At 40.6% G+C, this 27001-nt stretch overlaps 1 protein-coding gene across 2 annotated transcripts in view; it reads left to right on the forward strand.

The window, feature by feature from the left end:
* GASK1B (golgi associated kinase 1B) overlaps nt 1-27001 on the forward strand; it is a 72072-nt gene that overhangs the window by 3374 nt on the left and 41697 nt on the right. For both annotated transcript variants that reach the window (XM_042234411.2, XM_027956333.3), the window contains exon 3: nt 23070-23284. In XM_042234411.2, the coding sequence (XP_042090345.1) occupies nt 23070-23284 (215 nt within the window). The remainder of the gene's footprint in view (nt 1-23069; nt 23285-27001) is intronic.

The following is a 27001-nucleotide window of genomic DNA, read 5'->3' on the forward strand; positions in this document are numbered from 1 at the left end:
ACTGTAAGCTCAAAGGCTTTCTTTACTTCCTGTCACCATGTGAGTGCGTGCTGAGTCACTTCAGTGAATGCAAAGTCCGACTCTTTGCAACCCCATGGACCCCATGGAGCCCACCAGGCTCCCCCTGTCCATGGGATTCTCCAGGCAAGAATACTGGAGTGGGTTGTCATACCCTCCTCCAGGGGATCTTCCCAACTCAGGGATCAAACCAGCTTTGCTTATGTCTCCTGCAGTGGCAGGTGGGTTCTTTACTACTAGAGTCACCTGGGAAGCCCCCTCCTGTCACCGTAAAAGCATTTCAGCCTAGGCCCTGTGGAGTCTGGACTGGAACGCATTAAAGCCTTGGGAGTGGTCAAAAGCCAAACTGCATTTTATTGACTTCAGGAGTGTAATTTAGGCTTAGCATGGGTATTTCTTGAACTACCTGTGATTTGCTTAGAAAGACTGGTCATTCTGTACTCATCCTGGTTCATGGCTAAGCGCTTCAGATTCACGGGTGTATTTCCATGTCTCAAGTTCACAGAGTCTTCACCAGGAGGAGGCTGATGTGAGAAAACTTATCTAACATTCAATCAAATGTTGGTAAAAGCTCATTTTTAGCAGGTGGTTGCTATTTGCTAAACACTACACAAATTGAGACATATAGTCCATATACACCTTGATTCCTATGTTTCTCACAACAGTGCTAGCAGGTAGGCACTGTTATTATTTCCACTTAGTAGATCAGTTCAGTTCAGTGCAGTTCAGTCGCTCAGTCATGTCCGACTCTTTGAGACCCCATGAATCACAGCACGCCAGGCCTCCCTGTCCATCACCAACTCGTAGTTTATTCAAGCTCTTGTGCATCGAGTTGGTGATGCCATCCAGCCATCTCATCCTCTGTCGTCCCCTTCTCCTCCTGGCCCCAATCCATCCCAGCATCAGGGTCTTTTCCAATGAGTCAACTCTTTGCATGAGGTGGCCAAAGTATTGGAGTTTCAGCTTTAGCATCAGTCTTTCCAATGAACACCCAGGACTGATCTCCTTTAGGATGGACTGGTTGGACCTCCTTGCAGTCCAAGGGACTCAAGAATCTTCGCCAACACCGCAGTTCAAAAGCATCAATTCTTCGGCTCTCAGCTTTCTTCACAGTCCAACTCTTACATCCGTACATGACCACTGGAAAAACCATAGTCTTGACTAGATGGACCTTTTTTGTACTGAGACTTATTTAGGCAAAGTAATTGGCCTCGTGTACATGGCTAAGCTGAGTTTTGAGCACAGGCCCAGCAAACTTCATGACATCAGCTCTTCGCCTTTGGGCTTAGGTGGCTGTATCACTTCCTCCAGACAGGAGTTCCTGGAGAGAAGGGAGATCTGGGAGAGCACAGAGACAGCAGGCACACACTGAGGCTATCCTGCGCCAGCAACCCAGAGGGTACCCCGGGAAGGCTCTGTTGCCTTTCATTTCACCTTGTAAAGGCCCTTGAGATGAGGTGATGCATGCTTGAATGTATCCCGAGGAACCATAGTCTGATCTGTCCTTCCAGATTCCCTGGGAAAATGCTGGATGGAGTTGGGAGAGTGAGGTGGAGTTAGAAGCCTGGGCCCTGGAGCCAGACTGCTTGAGTTTGAATTTACCAGTCATGCGACTCTCCATGAAACAATACCCACCTCATGAGGCTGTTGTTAGTTAATCCATAGAAAACCTTCAGTGTGTGTGTGTGTATGTGTGTGTGTATGTGTGTGTGTGTGTTAGTTGTTCAGTTGTGTCCGATTCTTTGCCATCCCATGAACTGTAATCCACCAGACTCCACAGTCCATGGAATTCTCCAGGCAAGAATACTGGAGTGGGTTGCCATCTCCTTCTCCAAAACCTTCAGTAAATATTGGCTATGTGTATTACTACACTAATCACTTGAGATACCAATTTCATTGAGTAGCCTCAATGAACTCATATAGCCTCCAAGCCTCATCTATCATTTTATTTGTTTTAATTGAAGTGTAGTTGATTTACAGTGTTGTGATAGTGTCAGGTGTACAGCAAAGTGATTCAGTTATACAGACACATATATATTCTTTTTATACACATATATATTCTTTTCAGATTCATTTCCATTATAGTTTTTTAAAAGATTTTGAATATACAAAATATACTCTGTGCTATACAGTAGGTCCTTGTTGGTTACCTGTTTTCTATATAGTAGTGTGTATCTGTTAATTCCAAACTCTTAATAGATGCCCTGCTCTTTGGTAACCATACATTTGTTCTCTATGTCTGTGAATCTATTTCTGTTATGTAAGTAAGTTCATTTGTATCATTTTTTTGCTGGTTCCACATCTAAGTGATATCATATGTTTGTCTTTCTCTGTCTGTCTGCTTATTGTATTTAGTACGATAATCTCTAGGTCCATCCATATTGCTGAAAATGGTATTATTTCAGTCTTTTTTATGGTTAAGGAATATTCCATTGTATATATGTGCCACATTTTTATCCATTCCTCTGTTGATGAACATTTAGATTGCTTCCATGTCTTGGCTCTTATACTGCTGCTATGAACACTGGGGTGCACGTGTCTTTTCGAATTAGTTTTCTCTGGATACATAACATTTCTTTATGTGACAGGACTAGGACTGAAACCCAGGTGTCCTTCTTTCATAGTGAAACTAAGGTGCCAGGATACCTCTAAGGTGTCTAATTACATTCTCCAAATATCCAGCATCTTTGAGAATGAAGAAGGCAGTTGCCTTCAATTTGAAGGAGGCATTTATAATCCCAGTATAGACTGGTGCTCCCCTCTCCTTTCAGAAGTAAGTGGCATGGAAAGAAACTGCCAAGGTTGCATTGACATGACTCTCTATGTGATGAATTAAATACCAAAGATCGCATTTTAGGTAATACTAGAAATTTCTTTGTTCTTTCTTTGATTCTTTCTTCTAGAATGTAGTTAATGAGAGTCATAAAATCAGGCCAATTTCCTCAGGAGGCTAGGACCTAATTTAGATATAGTTATGAGCACTCTCGGAGAAGGCAATGGCACCCCACTGGAAAATCCCATGGATGGAGAAGCTTGGAAGGCTGCAGTCCATGGGGTCGCTAGGAGTTGGACACGACTGAATGACTTCACTTTCACCTTTCACTTTCATGCATTGGAGAAGGAAATGGCAACCCACTCCAGTGTTCTTGCCTGGAGAATCCCAGGGACGGGGGAGCCTGGTGGGCTGCCGTCTATGGGGTTGCACAGAGTCGGACACGACTGAAGCAACTTAGCAGCAGCAGCAGCATGAGCACTCTGCACAATATGATTCTATTCATGGAGACGTTGTACTGATGTAAAGAACATATATAGATCAGTTCTATGGTAGGGGATACACAGTCTTAGGTTCCTAGTACTACCTCTAGCCTTATCCTGACTTGTGTCTTTCTCCCTTTGATTTCCACAGATATGTGTATCTTCCCTCTGGGGTCCTCCTAGGCCTCTCTTGGTCCAAGCTTAGCTTTATTTGAGCCTCCGCATCTACTTAAAGTGATGATAGATCTCATCTAGATACCCAGCATCTGCTTCTGGCTCATTCTGTGTCACTGTTTTGTAACTACAATTGCTTGTTGATCATCTCTTCCTTCCCACTAGGCTTTAGGTCTGTGAAGGCAGAGATATCTCCCGTTTTGCTCATCACTGTGTTTCTGGATCCCAGTGGAGAGTCTGGCACATAGTAGGTGCTCAGCAAATATTTTTGAATAAATGTAAGAATGCATTTTTGCACTGTTCCACTGACTCTAAACAGTAAATCTATATTTTGCTTCAGGCTTTCAAAACTCAGGACAACTGCTACCATTTTTTTGTCCTAAATCCAGGCTGGTCTTTCTCCTGCAGTATCTTATAAATAGCTCATTGAAAAGAGTAATGAAAAATGTCCTTGGCAGCCTCTGAATTATGCAAATAATAAGGTTTATGGAGCTTATTCTTGTGAGGACCATCAATATAACATGGTCTGCAACCGCGTTTGCCCAGTCACTTAGTTGTATCCAACTCTTTGCAACCCCATGGACTGTAACCCGCCAGGCTCCTCTGTCCATGGGATTTTCCAGGCAAGAATATTGGAGTGGGTTGCCATTTTCTCCTCCAGGGTATCTTCCCAACCCAGAGATCGAGCCAATGTCTCCTCTTTTGGCAGGCAGAGTCTTTACTACTGAATCACCTGGGAAGCCCCTCATACCGTAATGTATGTGGCCTCAAACCATAGTGTATGGTGGCCTCATACCCCTGAGCCACCTGGGAAGCAACCTCATACTGTAATGTAATTTGATATTGAGTTTTCTATAGCAGGAACAGTAGAACTCAGGTATGTATTTTTCTGATGATCTGGCTTGGTCTGGGAGTAAAGCTTTTAATATCTGGGAGAGTGGTTAGGGAGACAGTCCTATAAGTAATCTGCCCTAAGTGCTGTTTTTCTTCTCTGACTTTTGATGAATGTTTGTGAAAATGAAATTATGCTTGGTAACAAGAACATGGCTAGTCTGTCTTGGGTGGTGAATACAGATATTTTGCTTATCTCAGTTAATCTTTCAAAGAAACCTATGCAGGAGACACTTTCTTACTTCCATTTTGAGAAGAAAGAAAGATAAGAAGAAAGCAGCTCAAGGTCATACAATGAGTTTATTTTCCAGGAAGAATTCAAGCGCTTGTCTTGTAACTTCCTGTTTATCATCTGCTTTCCTCACCAATTCATTTCAGGGGCCTTAATTAAGTGTGTCTTCTTTCCCTATCACCACAACCTATTCATGTACTTGTTAGTCAGTTATTTAACACAACTAGACGTTGATGACTTGCATGCTGATGCCCAAATATGGGCTATTTTATTTCTTAAGGAGACAGCACTGTAACCATAGCAAGAATAATACTGAATGTCACTACGTACCAGGCACTGCTGTAAGTACCGTGCACCTATTATCTCATTAAATCCTCCTAAACTTTTATGACAGGTACTCTATGAGAGACATTTTGTGGACGTAGAAGGAGAGGCCTAGTGTAGTTAAATACCTTTGCTCAAAGTCATGTAAATTAGCCTGATGTGAAAAGGGTCCATAAGGTGCAAAGGGAGAAAGAGCATCAGAGGCTGGGATTGAATGATGTGCCTGTTGCAGCCTCTCAGATGAAGCTTTCTGCCCATTCATTCCAAAGACAAAAGGTCCCAGTGATAAAGCTCCAGGTACTTCTTTACTTGTCTGTTTGTAAAACTGACAGAAGTGATCCTGTCATCCCAGAGCCACTAGCTAAGGTTCATCTGGGGTCAGGTTCTTGGTTGTACAACTTGATGAATTCTAGATGTTTCTCCTTGAATCCCAAAATATATATATATGTGAAATTAGCAGGTATACTGGCCCTGAACGGTATACTGAACCATTTTCTGACAGGTGTCACTCCAAATATATCCTAGAAAATAAGAAGGGTGTACTTGGGGAAGCGTAAGGTTGTAATTAGGTAGGGATGGTCAGGAGGGGACCATCCTACAAAGTCTAGCCATGACCTCTGGGCCAGAGTCCCATCCTATGATACCTGTGTGGGAAATACAAAACTGAATTGAAAAACAGCATCAGAGGCTTTGAAAAAAAATCCATGTTTGTAATAATGAAATATTTTTTTAGTTGTGAGTCTATGAAGAATCTAGTGTTATGTATCACAGAACATCTATACTGCATTTGATGTCATTGATCTGTTGTATTACTTAACAATTCCACACAGCAGATAGTATTAATACTTTACATATAGGAATCCTGAGACTTGGTAAGGGTACATAGCTAGTGAGCAATGGAAGTGGAATTTGTACCTAGATCTGTCTGATACTAAAGTCTCCCATGTTGCTTCTCTTACCCACAATGCTGCTCAAACATAACTTGATATACTCATGAGATAGTGACAGCAATGTGCAAATTTTAACCTGGTGATTTCTGATTTACCATTATGCCAACCTTTCTATTTAACCTATTTTTTCAACTCAACTATTTAATATAGATACTAATTTTCACTCAAGGGAAGTATGACCATACTATTTTAAACACGGCTACAAGGGTTATTGTTGTTTAAACACAAGCCAATGCCTCCCAGATTTTCTTGTTTTACCATAAACAATTACTCGTATGTAAATATGACTGAACATATTAGTATGTTTTCTGCCAAACTGTCCTTGGGAAAGTCATCAATCATGACAGAGGTTGCCAGATACTGTATGGTGTTGATACATTTAGATAAGTTTTTAACAAAATATTTCAAATATATATCTAAAGCAAGACAAAGCAGATTATGTCCATGTAAAGAGCAGAGGAACCCAGCGGCCCCTGTCATCCTCCACTTAGCAGCTTGGCCAACCTTTGTGGCAGTCTGCTCAGCTACACAAATGCATCCCAAGGGCTACCATTTTGGTAGCATTTAAGCATCCTACTATTTTTCATACCTAGCATGGAAGATGCATTATGTTTGCTTTATTTTTAGGATGCTGCTTTACTGCCACAGAGTTGTCAGACTGAATTAAGGTAGCCTTGTTCCAGGAATTCTGTGTGTCAAGGCTGCTTGGATGACAAACTGCAAGCACCCCACCAACTTCCATTTAAATTCATTGTAAATCCCAAGTTGCTCACTGTTCTCCTCCTTGTGTTGCCTCATCTTATCATAAAGCAGGAGAAATATGCTGTGTACTTTTCACTCTCCTCTTGAGTCCATGAGAGCAGTGCTGTGAGTTTCTGGCTGATGGTGTGACTGCCAGGGCAGGGAGACCGCAGCTGCACAATTCATGTTGTCTCAAGCTCTCAGGTAAGGACAGAGGTGTTTTGCAGGGAGTTATAAAAATCACTCAGATGCCCATACTACTTGGAAACACCCTGACTTCAAAATCCTAGAAATCTCAGACACGGGTGCAAACTTTCTTAAAATATTAACTCAAGAGTGTAGGAATCATGTCTTAGTTTTGAGGAGCTGGAAGGAAAACACGTTGTGTTCTTTATCAGAAAAGCCTTAAGGGTTTTATTTCTTTAGCAATCAAATTGAGTTGGTCAGCTTCACACACAGGTTTACTGAGCATGGGCTCCAAGCAGGGCTGGGCTCTGCTAATTTCTTGTTTGCTCATGTACTTTCATTGGCTAAGTGGGGAACCTGGGAGCCTTCTCTGCTGTTCCTCTGGAAGGTGCCCCTGGATCTCCCACGAAGCTGGGTTAGAAGGGTCAGTGGCTAATAGTTGCCACAGTGCTCACAGCCTGAAAATGGCGTGTTCCTCAGTTCCATGCAGTCTGTTTCCTTCTCCAGCATCACATTATCCTTTTTTCTTTTAAGAAATATTTATTGAGCACCTGCTGTGTGCCAGCCATTCTTCACTGGGGGCTATATCAGTGGGCAGAACAGTCAAGAAGCCCTGTCCCCATGGAGCTGACAGTGTTGGACTGTGTGACAGCTCATAGCCTGGAGGGGTTCTTCATATGACCCCTGATTTCAAGATTCGATCAGCTTGAGCCTGAGCCCAAGGTCATGACCTTTCTATTGGGACTGAATCTGTTGCCTTCTCTAGGTGGGTTAAGGACTACACAGATGCAGACCTCAGTTAATGGGCAAATATTGACATTTCAGTTGAGTTTGGTTGTAGTTTGTAGCATGTACTTCCTATCTGTGACTCTAAACATGAGGAAGAAGCCGTAGAGTTTTAAATTCAAATAGCTTTGCAGTTCACAGCATGGACTGGCATATCTGTTTGCTAGGGCTGATACCACAAAATACCACAGACCAGATGGCTTAAACCTTTATTTCTCACAGTTCTGGAGGCTGGAAGCTCCAGGTCAAGGTGTCGGCTGGTTTGGTTTCTTTGAGGCCTCTTCCTTGGCTTGTAGACAGTCACCTTCTCACTGCGTCCTCCTATGAGCTTAACTGTGTGATCCTGGGCCCGTTGCATTCCCTCACTGTGTCCAAATCTCCTCTTTTTCTTTTATTTAAAAACAAACTAAAATTTTTCAAAAAAAATTTTTTAGGGTTTTTTTTTAATGTGCACAGTTTTGTTTTTTTTTTTTAATGTGCACAGTTGTTTTTTTATTTTTTTAAGTCTTTAAGTTTATTACACTATTGTTTATTTTTTATGTTTTGGCTTTTTGGCCAAGAGGCATGTGGGTCCTAGCTCCCTGAGCTGGAATTGAACCTGTATCCCCTGCATTGGAAGGAGAAACCTTAACCACTGGACCATCAGTGAAAGTGAAAGTTGCTCAGTCGTGTCTGACTCTTTGCCACCCCATGGACTATAGTCCATGGTATTCTCCAGGCAGGCCAGAATACTGGAGTGGGTAGCCTTTCCCTTCTCCAGAGGATCTTCCCAACTCAGGAATCGAACATTTCAGGTGGAATGTTTACCAGCTGAGCCACTAGGGAAATCTCCAGATCTCTTCTCCTAAGGACGTGAGTCATATGGCATTAGGACCACTCTTAATTGCCTCTTTAAAGGCCTTTCTCCAAATGCAGTCACCTCCTGAGGTGCTGGGGTTGGGACTTCAGCATGTGAATTTTGGAGGAACACAGTTCAGCTCATAACCACTGGTAGCCTAGACTCCCTGAATTTGAAGCCAAGTTCTACCACCTGAGAATTGTGTGGTCTGGGAGAAATGACTTAATCTTTTCCTATTTTATTTTGTTCAAGAGTATCATGATATTGGTAATGGTACTAACCTCATCGAGGTGTGAGCATTGAGTGAGCTGATGTGGATAAAATATATATAACAGCGCCACCCCTCTTAAAAGGACACTCAGTGATTGCTATCTGTTATTTTCATTTGGTTGCTAAGCTAATTCAGCTCTTCGTGATAATGTCTCCTTAGATTTTCTTAGTTTGTTTCTCTAAATTGATGTTTACGTGAACTAAATAAACAGGCACTTCATGTTGTCATTTAATGAAAGTGCTTGGGGTGGATGGTGGATGATCCCAGTTTGGATGATTCCAATTTTTCCTGTTTGTGGAGTGCAAGGCGCTTTACGTTCATCATCTCACCAAATTGTATGGCAGCCGCACACACCAGTTACTCTTGAGCAGGTTTCCTGTGGGGAAAACGAGGCTCAGAGAGTAAACATGTCCTCCAAAGGCTGGCAGGTCATGTGTGGTGGGGCTGGGACCCAGCCTCATCCTCATCACTGTATGAGCCATCACCATTACCCTCTTGCCTTAATGGATTCTCAGGGAGTGTGGGCTTGGCCTTCCCAGGTAATCAGTGTCCACATCAGAACCTGCTACCTCCATGGCCTTTTGGCATGATTCCCGAATGGAGCCAGGATGCCTTAACTCTCCCCTTCTCAAGACATTGATTTTGGGTCACAAGGAGTGAGGCAGTGTGTCTGCACCACTCCTGTGTTTATCATTTCCAGTCTCAGAGAATTATGAAGATGTGGGGCTGGGTGGTAGAATGAGGGCCTGGAACCCCTGGATGCCCTCACTTCTACTTCTCAAGGGCCTCTAATTCTTTTTGATCCATTTATACTATTGTTGTTCAGTTGCTCAGTCATCTCCAGTTCTTTTTTCTTTAAATTTTAATTTATTTATTTTAATTGGAGGCTAATTACTTTACAATATTGTATTGGTTTTGCCATATCAACATGAATCTGCCATGTGTTCCCCATCCTGAATCCCCCTCCCACCTCCCTCCCTGTACCATCCCTCTGGGTCATCCCAGTGCACCAGCACCAAGGATCCTGTATTCTGCATTGAACCTGGACTGGTGATTCGTTTCTTATATGATATTATACATGTTTCAATGCCATTCTCCCAAATCATCCCACCCTCTTCCTCTCCCACAGAGTCCAAAAGACTGTTCTATACATCTGTTTCTCTTTTGCTGTCTCACATACAGGGTTATCATTACCATCTTTCTAAATTCCATATATATGCATTAGTATACTGTATTGGTGTTTTTCTTTCTGGCTTACTTCACTCTGTATAATAGGCTCCAGTTTCATCCACCTCATCAGAACTGATTCAAATGCATTCTTTTTAATGGCCAAGTAATACTGCATTGTGTATATGTACCACAGCTTTCTTATCTATTTGCCTGCTGATGGACATCTAGGTTGCTTCCATGTCCTAGCTATTATAAACAGTGCTGCGATGAACATTGGGGTACATATATCTCTTTCAATTCTGGTTTCCTCGGTGGGTATGTCCAGCAGTGAGATTGCTGGGTCATAAGGCAGTTCTATTTCCAGTTTTTTAAGGAATTTCCACATTGTTCTCCATAGTGGCTGTACTAGTTTGCATTCCCACCAACAGTGTAAGAGGGTTCCCTTTTCTCCACACCCCCTCCAGCATTTATTGCTGGTAGACTTTTGGATCGCAGCCATTCTGACTGGCATGAAATGGTACCTCATTGTGGCAAAGTCATATCCAATTCTTTGTGACCCCATGGACTGCAGCACACCAGGCTTCCCTGTCCTTCACCATCTCCCAGAGTTTGCTCAAACTCGTGTCTATTGAGTCGGTAATGCCATCCAACAATCCCATCCTCTGTTGTCCCCTTCTCCTCCGACCCTCAATCTTCCCCTGCATCAGGGTTTTTTCCAATGAGTCGGCTCTTCACATCAGGTGGCTGAGAGTATTGGAGCTTCAGCATCAGCATCAGTCCTTCCAATGAATATTCAGGACTGATTTCCTTTAAGAGTAACTGGTTTGATCTCCTTGCAGTCCAAGGGACTCTCAAGAGTATTCTCCAACACCACAGTTCAAAAGCATCAATTGTTCAGGACTCAGCTTTCTTTATGGTCTGACTTTCATATCCATACATGACTACTGGAAAAACCAAAGCTTTGACTATACAGACTTTGGCAGCAAAGTAATGTCTCTGCTTCTTAATATGCTATCTAGGTGTGTCATAGCTTTTCTTCCAAGGAGCAAGCGCCTTTTAATTTCATGGCTGCAGTCACCATCTGCAGTGATTTGTAGCCCAAGAAAATAGAGTCTATCACTTTCATTGTTTCCCTATCTCTATGCCATGGAGTGATGGGACCGAAGCCATGATCTTCATTTTTAATGTTGAATTTTAAGTCAGCTTTTCACTCTCCTCTTCCACCTTCAAGAGGCTCTTTAGTTCCTCTTCACTTTCTGAGTACAGTGAAATCACCACTTACTAGGAGGTCACACCAACCAAGTGTTTATTCAGGGGCCATAGACCATTGCTTAGAACCTATAGGCTAGAGATGGAAAGTGGGGGATTCTGAAAAATTCACTCTTATTTATCAGCATATTTGAATGCTTGGTCTAGACATCATGTCAGGAGCTGGAGAACCAAAGATGATTGGTGATGAGTCCCTGTTCTCAAGAGCTCAAGCTTGGAAGGCGGGAGGTGGCTAAGCAAACCTATCCTACAAGAGTGGTCAGGTAAAGACCTCAATGGAGATATTTTTGGAGAACCCTGCAGGCACAGAGAGGGATGTGTATTTAGGGGGATAGTTAGGGGTGTTGCAAAAAGATGTAGAAGCAGTAATGTCAGACTGTGGATGAAGTGAGAGATGGGTGGGTGTAGAAAGATGGAGAGAGCATATGCCTGGAAAACAGTTCTGGGAAAAGGAGATTAGCGGTTGGAGGGGGAGAGTGGAGAATGACTGGGTTTGTGTCATGGAAGGACATGGACTTCATCCCACAGACCATGGGGAATCATTGATAGGTCTGAAGAAGTAGGGTGATGTGATGAGCTTTGGACTGCAGGAAGCTTACTCCAGTCAAGAGTTCATGGGTTCTTCATCTACATTAGCAAACACTAAATGACCCAGGACTGCACCACCCAGATGTGATGAACACTTTATTGGCAAAATGTGATTGTCTGTGGAGCCTGGCAGTGATCCCATCCTCACGATCCTCTGAAGCTGAGGTCGGTTCCTGTTTTTCAAAGTGGAATATTGAGGCAGGAAGAGTCTGGAAGTTTCCATTTTCATAGCGGAAGTCCTGGGCAGACCTCGAAAGCAGAAGTTCCTGTCCATGAGTCAAAGCTTTGGAACAAAGAATGACACTTTTTAAAGTGGAACTGATGGTTTGGATTGTGTGAGTCGTCTGTGGTGGAGGAAGTCACAAGTGCTTCACGCTTAGCTAATGCTTGAGGAAATGTGGAGATTATTTAAACTCAGTTCAACCTCAAGAAAACTAGTGAAACAGAAAAGTAACTAAATGCATTTATTTTTTTGTTGCAAGAACTAAATCACCCAGAAATCGGATTCCTAAAACAAGACCTTGTATTTGGGCTCGATTGTCTGCATAGATTCTTAACATATAAAATATATGGAATTCTGCCTCTCTGTTGCCTTCCGCTTTTAAAATCATAAAAACCTAATATAAATTGGTTCTTCCTAATATGTGACAGTGCTGTATTTCAGGGTCTGTCTGGATCTCTTACCACCCTGCCAGACAGATTTGGAAGATGGTCTTTTTACCTCTTGGGGTGCTCAGTGCCTCAGTCAGGGTGGCTGGGGGACTGGGCTCCAGTCTTATGGAGACCAGAGATACTGTCAAGAGTAGAACCCTGGGACTGACCTGGTGGTCCTGTGGCTAAGACTGCATTCCCAATGTAGGGGACCCAGGTTCTATACCTGATCTGGGGACTGGATCCCACATGCCACAATTAATGATCCTGCATGCTACAATGAAGACCCAACGAGCCAAAAAAAAAGCCAAAAAAAGTACAATCAGTACTTGTGACTTCTTTCTCAACCCCACCCACATGATCAGCTCTTCTTCAGAGAAGGTTCTTCGCCTTATCAATGTCTGTAGCCCAATTCCGGAGCCCAGTAGTTTTTTGTTTTGCTTGTCTTTGCACTGAGAACTCAGCCTTTATTTTAGTCCTTCATTCACTCCCTTCAGAACATTCTTCAACTGGCAGACATGTAACCTGATCGTCATTACACACGTGTTTGTCTGATTCTGCTGAATTCCTAGCTACAGCATGGGTCTCGCCTGGGCTGGGATCTGGTAGGTCCTCTATTTTTGGTATGCTTCACTCTGAACTCTTTCTATCCAAAACACAGGGACAAAATGGGTCCAGAGATTAAGGGGTAATGGTAAGTACATGCTTTTGGAATAAGAGGATGTTTAAAAACCTGGTATCTTATTCTCTGTCCCTACCCTCTCCCTCAAGGCCATCAGAATCTTGCATTCTTATTTATCCTCTCTCACATTAACTAACTTGTCCATGTTCATCAACACTAATGCTGGGGTCCAGCCCCGGTGGATCCAGGGTGATTTGAAGGTGGGGGGACGGCGTCAGCGTCTTTGGAAAAATACATATTTAATTACAGATATATAGAAAGATTAGAAACGGATAGTGTAGTAGGAAGATTAGTGGAGAAAAGAGGCTGAATAACTTGGATTATGTGGAATAGCATCCATGCTCCAGATGGGAATTCAGCCAGAAAAACGAGGAGCAAGAAAGAACAACATGGGGGAATCAGTCTTTCCAGAAACTGATCCGATTTCTTTATTTTTGGGTTTGCTTATATACCTTTTGTTACACATAGGGATGAATACAGAGTCACGCGGGGGTCAGAAGTCCTGACCTTTATCAAAATCAGGTGCTTCACATAAATGTATAAAAAAAAGGTCTTAGGGATATTACATCATCTTCTGGCCATGAGTGAGACCTGCTGACATTTTATGATCCTTTCTTTCTGATAACCAAAAAACTTATTTCTTCCAAGGGTGTTTTTTCTTAAACCAGGCACCACCTTCCAAATAAAGTTACATTCCTATAGGGTGAGGGTGTAGTGAGTTACAATTAAGAAAGGAATTTATTTAACCCAAGGTTAATGTAATGAATCTTAAAGGTTAATACTTATTTCTCCTATATGCTTAAAGGTTAATACTTATTTCTCCTATGTGTTATATTCATTATAAGGGCAGGGAACATGGAGATTTAGCAGCAAACATCAGCTCAACAAATAAAAATCCTTTCACCAATGCTCCCCTTAAGATCTATTTAGTCTTAAGATAGTGATAAAGTTACATTTTTACATAGGAAGGACACAGTGATTTATAACAAAGTACAGTGATCTATTACAAAAGAGAAAATCCATTAACTCAAAAAGTCTAGTATTGCTAACCTTAAAACTACTATATTTCCTTTTCTATATTCCAAATACATTGATTAATATATTCCCAGGTGCCTAAGGATATGAAGGCTTGGCGGCAATCATTGACTCAACAAGAAGAAAAAGCCCTATGCTAATTAAGACTCTCAAAATACTCCAAAACTCTGTGTTGTTTATGGTTAAGAGGTAGCAAACAATCATGTGGCAGGAGTATGGATAATCCTGTTACACAAGCTAGTCTGTCAGCAGAGAGGTTTGACCTGAGACATCCTTGTCCCACCCAGAGCAGGGAATTAGCAGCAATTATTGACACAAAAAATGAAAAACCCTTCACCAATATAATTCCTAACCAACCCACTATACTAATAATTTCCAACTCCCCAAAAGAATTTGCCTTTAGTAAGTCTAAAACATCTCGTGCCTCTCAGGTTGGGAGGCTGTAAACAATCACATGTGGCTGGACGAACCTATACAGGTGGGCTAGATAACCTTCAGAGGAGTCCGTAAGCTGAAACACTATTGTCACGCCTAGGAATTTTTATTGCCTTGGAGCTGCACGTTTACTCCTTCTCCGAGAGAAACGGTTATGGGGGAGAGCCCCCCGTAAATTCAGAGGTGTAGGTGAGAGCATAAAACAGACTCTGGTTTTGGGGTTAGATGCTCGGGAACAGGGGGTTTCCTGAGGCTTGATCACGCCTTTGTGTATGCCAAGCCTCCTTCCTCATGACCTTTGCCATGGGCGGAGTTCCTCACGCTGGCCCCCGGCACACTAAGCCAAGAGGTCCTACCTGCTTTTTTCACTTCTGTCTAATACTTTTAATCACCAGAAGCCTACTGTGAAAGGCACTGTAAAAAAATAGAGCAGATCATTTGTTAACAACCAGACACCTGCTACCCTCTCACGGGAGGTACACCCCTTCAACACCTGCTTTTAGCAGATTAGAGTTTTGCAATGTTCAAATTTTCCTTCAATGCATTAGACAGTTGCAATGGAACTGGATGAAATTTGTTTCCTGTGACAAAGATGAGCCTCAAGTTTTGGCTGGTCTTTGTTTTCTTTAATAGATTTTGGAGTTATTTTTAATGAAAGGCTCTGAACTGAACTGTCACTTTCCTTTTTGTCTTGTTCACAAGAAGTCTTGGAACTTGGCCCATGTGATAGAAAAAGGCTTCTGATTTCAGAGCTCAGGATGTTTTACTTATTTTTGCCCAGTGATAGATGCAGACTGACAACTCCACCTATAGTTCGACAAGACCCGTCACTGGTTGAAGGTGAAGGGCATTTAGTAAACTAGGGTAGAGGAGGCTGTGTATAGCATTCATTCTTAGTGGATTTTCACATTCATCTGCTCAAAAGAATGTCTTCTTTGTGCTATTGAATAAAGAACAAACTTGGGAGAACATAAAAATTCAGGGGAACTATTCAGATTTTGGAAAAAATAAGTTTTATACTGGCAAGTCTCATTTTTTTTAAAGACAGCTGTGTAACCTTTAGTTTACATGAGCACCCACATATCTTTTAAAACCCCACTTCCTCCCCACTCTGACAGTTAGAATTTTATTTCCTCACTGTAAAATTTCTCCAGAGAGCACAGCGCTGCGTCATTTTGACAAACCCGAATGTGAAGAGATGAGTGCAGCTCGTCTCTGAGGCACTCCAGGTAAGTCGCTTTAACCCATTTCCTGCTTTCAGAGACTATTTTTCTGTCATGCCTTCAGATCTATCAAAGTTCATTTAATGCTGTTATCAGCCATATTTTTTACAAAGTGGAGTTCTCGCAGTAGCTGCTCACAGTTCTGAGCTCTGGAGCCATCCTGACAGCTGTCACTGCCTCAAGGGAGGGCAGTGTGCACAAATGCTCTGCAAGACCTGTTTGTTGGGAGGAAGAGAGGGTGGCCTACCAACTCTGAGAACTGGCGCTGGCCCTGCTTTCTGGAAACCCTTTTCCTGTGGTGACTGATGTCAGGCAGGGCAGCATAGAACCTCTTTCTGTGACAGTCAGAATATTTGCTAACGGGAGATGGATGTGGAGGACAACAGTCGATACTAACAGAAAACCAATTATTCCTATCTGCTGAAAGCTCCCTGTGGCCGTTTGAGAACAATTTTTCAAATGATTTAATAGAAAATGTATAATTCAAAAAATTTTGAAGGTATAAAAGGAAGAAAATGGTAAATGAAATGCAATATACTCATAGACTGAAATGGTAACAGTTGATTCACTACAGTCTGTGGGTGAGAGAGAGCCCACAGCCCATTTTTGTGTTTCGTGAGCTACCAATGGTTTCTACAATTTTTAAATGGTTGAAAAAATATCATCATCATCATCATATTACTATGACACTTAAAAATATATAAAATGTATACTCAGTGTCTGTAATAAAGTTTTATTGGAACTTGGTCACCACCCTTTGTGTATGTATTGTTGCCACTGCTTTTGTGTCTCAATGGAGTTGAGTGCCTGCTGGTGGACATTGTATGGCCCTCAGTCACCATCTGAACACGGAGCTAGATATCACAGTTAAAGTGGTAATACTTAAGAATATTTAATTGTAAGAGACATGTTTGCAATATAACATCTAGTGAAACAGTTCTGACAAACTATATATGTAAGATGATTCCAAATAGTCTATCATCCTTTGTAATTTTTGCGCCTTTCCCTTGGTGGAAATGTAAGTTCTATGAAAGCCAAACAGCCACAAAAAACAAAACAAACAAAAGCCAAACAACGGAAAACCTGACATGTGTGCATGTGTGTATGTATGCTCAAGGCCTAGAGCGGCACTTGAGGTATAGTAGATGCTCAATAAACAAATAAGGGCTAAGGGAAGGCTGATGAATTATGTGATTTTATAATGCATGCGTGTAATAATAGTTAAAGCAAAACCTTTCTAGGATATGCATATATGTGAGACACCACACTGAGAACTTTAAATGCATGATCCCATTAACCCTAATGCAGTTAGTTTTGGAAGGTACAGTATTGCCCACATTTTACAGAGGATGAAAGCGAGGTTTGAAGAGATTATATAACTTGTCTAACATCACAAAGCTAAGAAGTAATGTGACCAGAATTCAGAAAGTCTCTTGGGTTCCAGAGTCTGAACTCTAACCACAAGCTATACTCCTCAAATTTCTAAAAACAGTTCATTTTTTCAGGTGTGAAAGAAAGACATGGGAAAATATCTGATGTAAATATACAAATAATGGGACCAATGACTGGAGATTGTAGACGATTGTTGTTTTCTGGCTGTATATATATATTTCTTTGTATTATAGTTGATTAGAATATTTTATTAGTTTCGTGTGTAGAATAGTCAGTGTTTCTGTAGTTTTATACTCCATCTGAAGTTATTAAAAATCATGGTTATATTTTCTTGTGCTGTATACCTTTGTTGTTTCTTTGTTTTTAAGCATAGTAGTTTGTGACTCTTAATCCCCTACCTCTGACTTGCTCCTCCTACTTCTCTCCCTCCACTGGTAACTACTAATTTGTCCTCTATGTCTGTGAATCTGTTTCTGTCTTATTACATAATTTGGTTTGCTTTATTTTTTAAATTCCACAAGTATGTGATAACTTAGAGTACTTGTCTTTCTCTGTCTGACTTATTTCACTAAGCATCATACTCTTCAGGCCCATCCATGTTGTTGCAAATGGCAGAATTTCATTCTTTGTTATTACCAGGTAGTATTCACTGAATGTGTACACACACACACACACACACACCACATCTTTGTTGCCCATTCTTTTGTTGATGGACATGTAGGTTGTTTCTGTATCTTAGCAATTGTAAACAGTGCTGCTGCAAACATTGGGGTGCATGTATCTTTTAAAATTAGTATTTTTGTTTTCTACAGATATATGCCCAGCATTGTAATTGCCCGATCATATGGTAGCTCTGTATTTAGTATTTTGAGAAACCTTCATATTGTTTTCCACAGTGGCTGCACCAATTTGCCTTGCTAGTAACAGTGTAGGAGGGTTCCCTTTCCTCTATACTCTCTCCAGCTTGTGTTATTTGTGTTCTTTTTTGTTATTGGAGGATAATTGCTTTACAATATTGTATTGGTTTCTGCTATACATTAACGTGATTCAGCCACAGGGATACCTATGTCCCTTCTCTCCTGAGCCCCACCCCCCATCTCTCACGCCATCCTACCCCTTTAGGTGGTCACAGAGCACTGGGTTGATCTCCCTGGATCACACAGCAAATTCTGACTTGCTATCTATTTCACATATGGTGATACATGTTTCCATACTGTTCTCTCAATTGTCCCACCCTCTCTTCCCCCACTGTGTCCACAAGTCTGCACTCTATGTCTGCATCTGCATTGCTGCCTCACAAATAGGTTCATCAGTGCCGTCTTTTCAGATTTCATACTCATGTGTTAATATGCAACATTTGTCTGTCTCTTTCTCACTTCACCCTGTAGAATAGACTCTAGGTTCATCTACTTCATTAGGACTGACTCGAATGTGTTCTTTTTTATAGTTGATATTTTATAATAATATTTCATTATGTTTGTCTGTATATACACATGTACATATACATATATATACACCACAGTTCATCTGTTGATGGATGTCTAGGTTGCTTCCATGTCCATTCCATAGGAATGCTTCCATATCCATTCATCTGTTGATGGATGTCTAGGTTGCTTCCATGTCCTAGCTATTGTAAAAAGTGTTGCAACAAACACTGGAGTACATGTGTCTCTTTCAATTATGGTTTTCTCAGGGTATATGCCCAGTATTGGAATTGTTGGGTCATAAGGTAATGTTATGCTCCGAGCCGGTATCTCCGAACCGACAGGGAGAGCAAGTCCACCACAGTAATGCAAAAACAAGAAGGGAGTTTATCTCTAGCGCGCTAGGGCTCAAGTCTCATCCCACACAAGGGAATCCGACAAGAGCCCTAGCGTGCTAGAGATAAACTCCCTTCTTGTTTTTGCATTACTGTGGTGGACTTGCTCTCTCGGTCGGTTCGGAGATACGGGCTCGCAGCATAACATTTCGGGGCTCGTCCGGGATCTCCGTCCCCCCGGGGAGGACAACTCTCCTGGTGAAAGGGAGTAACCTCGTTCGGAGATACGGGCTCGGAGCATAACAGGTAATTCTAACCTTCTTGCACTGTTGGTGGGAATATAAATTAACATAGCTACTGTGGAGAACAGTATGGAGATTCATCATTTGTATTCTTTATTATGTTAGCCATTCTGACAGATGTGAGGTGATATCTCATTGTGATTTGATTTGCATTTCTCTGATGAATAGCAGATTAAGTATCCTTTCATAACCTATTGGCCATCTATAAGTTTTCTTTGGAAAAATGTCTATTCATGTATTCTCATTTTTTAAAGCCTTCTTTGTTTTTCTGATATTGAATTGTATGAGCTGTTTATGTATGTTGGATATTAGCCCCTTGTCAGTCATTTCATTTACAAATATTTTCTTTCTGTTTTGTTTATGGTTTCCTTTGCTGTGTAAATGTTTTTAAGTATAATTAGGTCTCATTTGTTTATTTTTGTTTTTATTTCCTTTATCTTAGGAGCTGGTTCCAAAAAATATTGCTATGATTTATGTCAAAGGATATTCTGTCTGTGTTTTTCTTCTAGGAGTTTTATGGTTTCAGGTCTTACATTTAGGTCTTTAATTCATTTTGAGTTTATTGTACATGGTATGAGGAAACATCTAATCTCATTCTTTCAACATGTAGCTGTCCAGTTTTTCCAGCATCACTTAATGAAGAGACTGCATTTTCTTCATTGAATATTCTTGCCTCCTTTGTTGTAGATTGACTCTATGGGTGTGAGTTTACTTCTCCATTCTCTATTCTGTTCCATTGATCTGTGTGTCTGATTTTGTGCCAGTTCTATACTATTTTGATCACTATAGCTTTGCAGTATTGTCTGAAGTCAGAGAGCGTGATTCCTTTAGCTCTGTTCTTTTTTCTCAGGATTGCCTTGAGAATTGGGGGTCTTTTGGGCTTCATATAAATTTTAGGATTATTTGTTCTAGTTTTGTGAAAAGTATCATGGGTATTTTGATAGATATTATAGTAAATCTGTAGGTGGCTTTGGGTAGTATGACCATTTTAACAATATTAATTATTCCAATACAAGGGCATGGGATATCTTTCCATTTTCTGTATTGATATAATTTTCAAAATTCTTCATTAATGTTTTATATTTTTCAGTAAATAGATTTTTTACCTCCTTGAGTAAGTTTATTCTTAGGAATTTTATTCTTTTTGATATGATTGTAAATGTGATTGTTTCCTTAATTTCTCTTTCTGAGAGTTCATTTTCAGTATATAGAAGAGCAGTAGATATCTATATATCAATCTTTTATCCTGTAACTTTACTAAATTCATTTATTAGTTCCATCTGTTTTTTCTTTTTTGGTGGAAACTTTAGTGTTTCCTATATATAGTAAGAGGTCATCTTTTAGCTATACATTTTAATGTTTTTCCACATTTCCTAACATGAATAGATTTACTTTTTAAAAAAAAAATGAAACAAATATTTCTAAAGCAAAGGAAAAAGCAATGCAGAAATTGTTAACTGCTTATGTGCATCATTTCCTCCTTTCTCTGAGGGCCTCATGTGCTGAGGAGACTGTTGGTCTTCTTTCTGGTACATTGATTTGTTTTGTTGGAGTTCAGTGTTGGATTTCGACTCCGCTTGAGTACTTTCTATCACTGAGAATGCAAAGTGCTAGCTGTGTATCACTTTGTTCCAAAGATACTGGCTGATAGAGCCTCTTGGTATTAATATTTTGAAGTCCATATCTTTCAAAGCTTCCCTGGAGGCACAGTGGTAAAGAATCCACCTGCAATGAAGGAAACACACGCAGGAGATGCAAGTTTGATCCCTGGGTTGGGAAGATCCTATGGAGACGGCAATGGTAACCCACTCAAATATCCTTGCCTGGGAAATCCATGGACAGAGGATCCCAGTGGGCTACAATCCATGGGGTCCCAAAGAGTTGGACATGATTTAGTGACTAAACAACAACAACAAAATCTTTGAAAGCTATGCTGTGTCTCTTACACGTGCTTGGCTACACTGGTTTATTCGTGTCTCGCACTGCATGATGGACTGCTCCTGTTGTTATTGTTGTTCAGCTACTAAGTCATGTCTGACTCTTTGCTATCCCACAGACTGAAGCACGCCAGGCTCATCTGTCCTCCACTGTCTCCCAGAGTTTGCTCAAATTCATGTCCATTTAGTTGGTGATGCTTTCAAACTATCTCATCCTCTGCCACGCCCTTCTCCTTTTGCCTTCAATCTTTCCTAGCACCAGGGTTTTTTCCAATGAGCTGGCTCTTCGCATCAGGTAGCCAAAGTATTGGAGCTTCAGTCCTTCCAGTGAATGCTCAGCGTTGATTTCCTTTAGGGTTAACTGCTTCTACCTGAAATTATTATTATTATTTTTAAAATTGGCATAGTATTTGGAACATATACAGTTAACATTATACTTATCTAGCATCTAAGAAGATAATTAGGTCCCAGTAGCATGAAACCATTTAGTACAGTAAAGGAAATAAAAAGGAGTGAGATAACAATTAAGTTCTTTAGTTATGATTCCTCTTTCTTTATTTTTCTTTTAATTGTACATCAGTGACTGTGACCTATTTTCCACAGTCTAAAGGATTTTCTACATGCCCTGGCCTAAATTGCAAGGCTAAAAGGAGAAAGATTTTTCCTTTGAACAAAAGTGGAATGTAGGTGCTTAGGATGATTAAGTGGATGTTACTAATATTATTGAGGTCCCTGGCACACCAAATTGAAGAGTGGTTAGAAGGGTGACTGTCCTTGCTCTAAAGACTAGAGATAAGAGCTCTACACAAAGGCAAACAAGCAGGGTGGGAAAACAAGTCTTTAACAAAAACAGTTATAGATTGAGAACCTCTCAGCTTATTTGAAAAAGCTTTAAAAATCCCTGTGATGTGTCTTGACATTCCAACCATAGTTTCAGAGGCTTCTATTGTTCAGGCTTGTTAAGAATGAGTTAAATGTGATTTTTCAGATCTTTGTGACTTACTTTCTCTTCCTTTTTTCAAGAGATCATTCTGATTTTTAAGTTACAAGCAAAGCTGCTCATCATCCTCTTTGAGTGACTGTATTTGACAGACATGGAGGCTTGAGAGAGAGACTTTTGGTTTTAAGCCTGCAGTATCATTTAATGTACAGTTTAGCAGTGAAATTTCTAAGCTATCAAAACTGAGACAAAAACATTCAAGTGACATTTTCTTTGAAATATATTCTATGCACTGGAAATTGATAAAGATGATATTTGCTTAAATGTACTTCGGGTGGTTTTATGTGAATAAACGATTGTTTACCAGCAGTGCCATTGTTCTATCAGAAAAGAAAAAAAAAAAAAGAAACAAATCCAAAACACCTCTAAACCTCTTACTTCCTTTTTCTTTCTTTGGAGATTATAGTGAAACATGCAATTTCACTTGCATGTTTGGTGTGAAACATGCAATTTCACTTTTAAATTTGCAACTTCTAAAAATTCTTTTTCTTCCTAACATCATACTGTGGCCTCAGAAAATCAGACAGTTGTTATTACAGATAGAGTGCAGCTCCACTCAGACACTGAATAGACAATTATAAATGTCTGGATTCTTTCCTTTTTCATGGTGGCTGCTTTTAGATGTGGAATAAAACCACATTAACCAGAAGGCGTTGTTATTGGTGGTTATAGCCCTATTCCTGCCACATCTGTAAAGTATCTTTTTTTAAAAATCCTTTTCTTTCCTTGTCTAATAGTTACTTTCCATCTATAAACTGTTATCAGGAAGCATCATAAAGGTATATGAATATTAAATTACTCAGAAGACAAAGGGAGCTTAAATGTTATGTAATCCAATTCTAGCACAGGACAGGTGAGAATGTAAAGTTGTGCAAGAGTGAATGACATCCAAAGGCACACACAGAGTCAGTAACTTGCTAACTGTTTTTTTCTTCTTTTTTTTTTTTTGGGCTTTTATAGATGGCCGCCCATGTCCTTTCATCCTCTGGGATCCATCTTTGTCTCCAACAAATAATGAGACCCACTCTTCTGTTAAGCTCACTTGGGGAACTTATCAGCAGTTGCTGAAACAGAAGTGCTGGCAGAATGGTCGAGTACCCAAGCCTGAATGGGGCTGTACTGAAATACATCACCACGAGTGGTCCAAGATGGCCCTCTTTGATTTTTTGTTACAGGTAAGTTTTTTTTTAATCAAGTAAGTAGTTACCTAAGACTAACACTGAGTTATGGAAGTCCGCAGTTAGGAAGTTTCTGCACCTTCTGGGTTTTTATGAAAGTGTAGTTTAAATTCTATAATGTTGTATTTGGCAAGCCTGGTACAACATCATAAGACATTATATCCTCTTAGGAAATGTTCAGAAATGTCCCTCAGTCCTTTTATTAATTTCTGAATAGGTAATTCTTCAGTACATTACTACTAGAATCGTCATACCTATCATACATACAATTTATTATGATAACCCATCAGTGGCTTTTCAAGGTAGGTAGTCTTACAGCACTTGGAAGGTAAGTAAACTGAGGTTAAGTAACTCACCCAAGTTGTCACAGCTGCTCAAAACTGGGCTGGAATCCTGGGATCTGGTGATAGTAGAAGTTTGTCTTTTTTTCTATTTTTCCACACTGTTTCAGTGGTCCCTTGGTCACTTTTCTTACAGTCACCATTTCCTGTTTTCTTTCCAGTAATTCTTTGTAAATACATCATTAAGATTGACATTGGAGAATAATAAATATTGGCCATCTACATAACTGTATGATTAGATGTTTTATAGGTTTCTTATAACTTTTATCTCCTTCTGATGAGGATCTCATGACTCTTCCTGTCCCCTCATTCCAATTACTGCTTTCCTCTTCTTCCACTTTAGAAAAGCTGCCTGCTGTTGTATTGTTAATTAGCATTTTTATGGCAATTTAAGACTATCTTAGGACATCTACAGAACATTCTCCTTTTGTTAATTTTGTGTGTGCATATGTGTGTGTGTGTCTTTTCAGCAAGGAACTAGAGACGGACAAAAATGTAGAAAGAGGGGCTTCCCTGGTGATCTGGTGGTTATGAATCTGCCTGCCAATGCCGGGGCACGAGTTTGATCCCTGGTCCAGGAAGATCCCACGTGCTCGGAGCAGCTGGGCCTACACGCCACAACTACTGAAGCCCCCATCCCCCTAAAGCCCGTGCTCCACAATAAGAGAAGCCACTGCAATGAGAATCCTGTGCCTTGCAACCAGAGAGTAGCCCCTGCTCACTGCAGTTAGAGAAAGCCCAGGCAGCAATCAAGATGCAGTGTGGCCAAAAAGAAAAAAGAAAAAGTGTAGAAAGAAACCCAGTTTGGTGAGAGCCACAGGACAGGGATTAGGAACTTTCAAGAAGAGACGATCTCTGGTGTCCATGCCTCACAGCCACCAGTGAGAACTGAGCTGGGAGCAGGCCACTTGCTTTGGGGAGGAGGCCATCAGGAAGCACCAGATACTGATGAGCTGTGCAGCTGTGAGGCTCAGGCAGGGCTCCGTATATGTATACTCTTATCATTCCATTTATTAGCACACTCTCTCTGTGAGGTAGACACCTTCTGTCCATTGTACAGGTAAAGTCACTGAGGCGTAAAGAGGTTATTATTGAGAACTGTGAAGTGTCTGAGGTCTTACTCTGCTTGTAGGCTAACAGGTTAGCCAGCCATAGATGTTAACAGAAGACAAAGGACTCCCAGATGAGAGACAAATGACTTCATTACCCATGTTCCTCTGCCCTCAAGGCCCACTGGGGAGTTACAGAGTGACCTCACTGAATGCTGCACACAGTGGGTTTTTGTACCTTCTAAGAAAACCTCCAGTCTTTATTTCATTTCTTTTGAACTAAAAAACTAAAAAATGAAAAGATGTACAACATTTTGCTGGTTTCAGGAATACTCCACAGTGATTTGACATTTGCAGGCATTATGAAATGAGCACTGTGGTAAAGCTAGCATTCATCTGTCCCCATAAAAGTCATTACAATATTATTAGTTATATTCCTTATGCTGTATGTTACATTCTTGTGACTTGTTTACTTTATAACTGGAGGTTTGTATTTCTTAATCCCTGTTGCTTATTTCACCTGTCAATCTCCCTCCTCTCTGGCAACCACCCATTTTTTTTCCTCTACATTTAGAAGTCAGTTTTCCTTTTGTTTTGATCTTTTGTTTATTTTTTAGATTGCACATATAAATATGGTGTTTGTCTTTGTCTGACTTATTTAATTTAGCATAATGCCATCTAGATCATCCACGTTGTCACAAATGGCAAGTTTTCACTTTTTTATGGCTGAGAAGTTTTATATATATATATATATACATATATGTAGATATCTCACATCTTTATCCATTCATCTATGGATGGACACAAGTTACTTCCACATCTTGGCTATTGTAAATAATGTTGCAATGAACAATGGTATATCTTTTCAAATTAATGTTTCCTTCAGGTAAATACTTAGAAGTGAAATTAGTAGATCATATAGCAGTTATATTTTTAAAAGTTTTTGAGGAACCTCCATCAGTTCAGTTCAGTTCAGTTGCTCAGTCATGTCTGGCTCTGTGACCCCATGGACTGCAACATGCCAGGCTTCCCTGTCCATCACCAACTCCCAGAGCTTGCTCAAACTCATGTCCATTTGAGCTGGTGATGCCATCCAATCATCTTATCCTCTGTTGTCCCCTTCTCCTCTTGCCTTCAATCTTTCCTAGCATCAGGGTCTTTTCAAATGAGTCAGTTCTTCACATCAGGTGGCCAAAGGATTGGAGTTTCAGCTTCAGCATCAGTCCTTCCAATGAATATTCAGGACTGATTTCCTTTAGGACTGACTGGTTTGATCTTCTTGCAGTCCAAACGACTCTCAAGAGTCTTCTCCAACACCACAGTTCGAAAGCATCAATTCTTCAGTGCTCAGCTTTCTTTGTAGTCCAACTCTCACATCTATACATAACTACTGGAAAAACCATAGCTTTGACTAGATAGACCTTTGTTGGCAAAGTAATATCCCTGCTTTTTAATAAACTGTCTAGGCTTGTCATAACTTTTCTTCTAAGGAGCAAGTGGCTTTTAATTTCATGGCTGCAGTCACCATCTGCAGTGATTTTGGTGTTCAAGAAAATAAACTCTGTCATTGGTTCCATTGTTTCCTCATCTATTTGCCATGAAGTGATGGGACCAGATGCACCAATTTTCATGCCCACCAATATTGCACAAGGTTTCCCTTTTCTCTACGTTCTTGCCAAAAATTTGTTATCCTTTGATAGTAGCTATTCTGACAGGCGTGAGGTAGTATCTCCTTGTGGTTGTTTGCTGATTTTGGGGGGAGTGGAGCAGTTGGTATGCAGGATCTTAGTTCCCCGACTAGGGATTGAACTCTCACCCACTACAGCAGAAGTGTGGAGTCTTAACTGCTGGACTGCAGGGAAGTCCCTTTCTTTGCTGATTTTTTCTCCTTGTGGTTTTATATTTCCCGGGTGATTAGGGGTGTTCAGCATCTTCTCATGTGCTTGTTGGCCATCTGAATGTCTTCTTTGGGAAAAATGGTTGTTCATATTCTATGCCCATTTTTAAACTGTTTTTTGATGTTGAATTGTATGAATTCTTTGTATATTTTGAATATTAACCCCTATATATACCTATATATAGGTATATAGTTATATAGTATGTATATAGGTATATAAGCCCCTATATATACCTATATATAGGTATATAGTTTGCAAATATATCCTCCCATTCAGAAGTGGCCTTCCTTTTGTTGACAGTTTACCTTACTGTGTAAAAGCTTTTAGGTTTGGTAGTCCCATTTGTTTATCTTTCCTTTTGTTTCCCTTGCCTGAGGAGATAGATCCCAGAAAAAAAAAATACTGTTAAGACACACGTCAAAGAGC

Source organism: Ovis aries, chromosome 17, assembly GCF_016772045.2.
Source record: "Ovis aries strain OAR_USU_Benz2616 breed Rambouillet chromosome 17, ARS-UI_Ramb_v3.0, whole genome shotgun sequence".
NCBI classification, from domain to species: domain Eukaryota; kingdom Metazoa; phylum Chordata; class Mammalia; order Artiodactyla; family Bovidae; genus Ovis; species Ovis aries.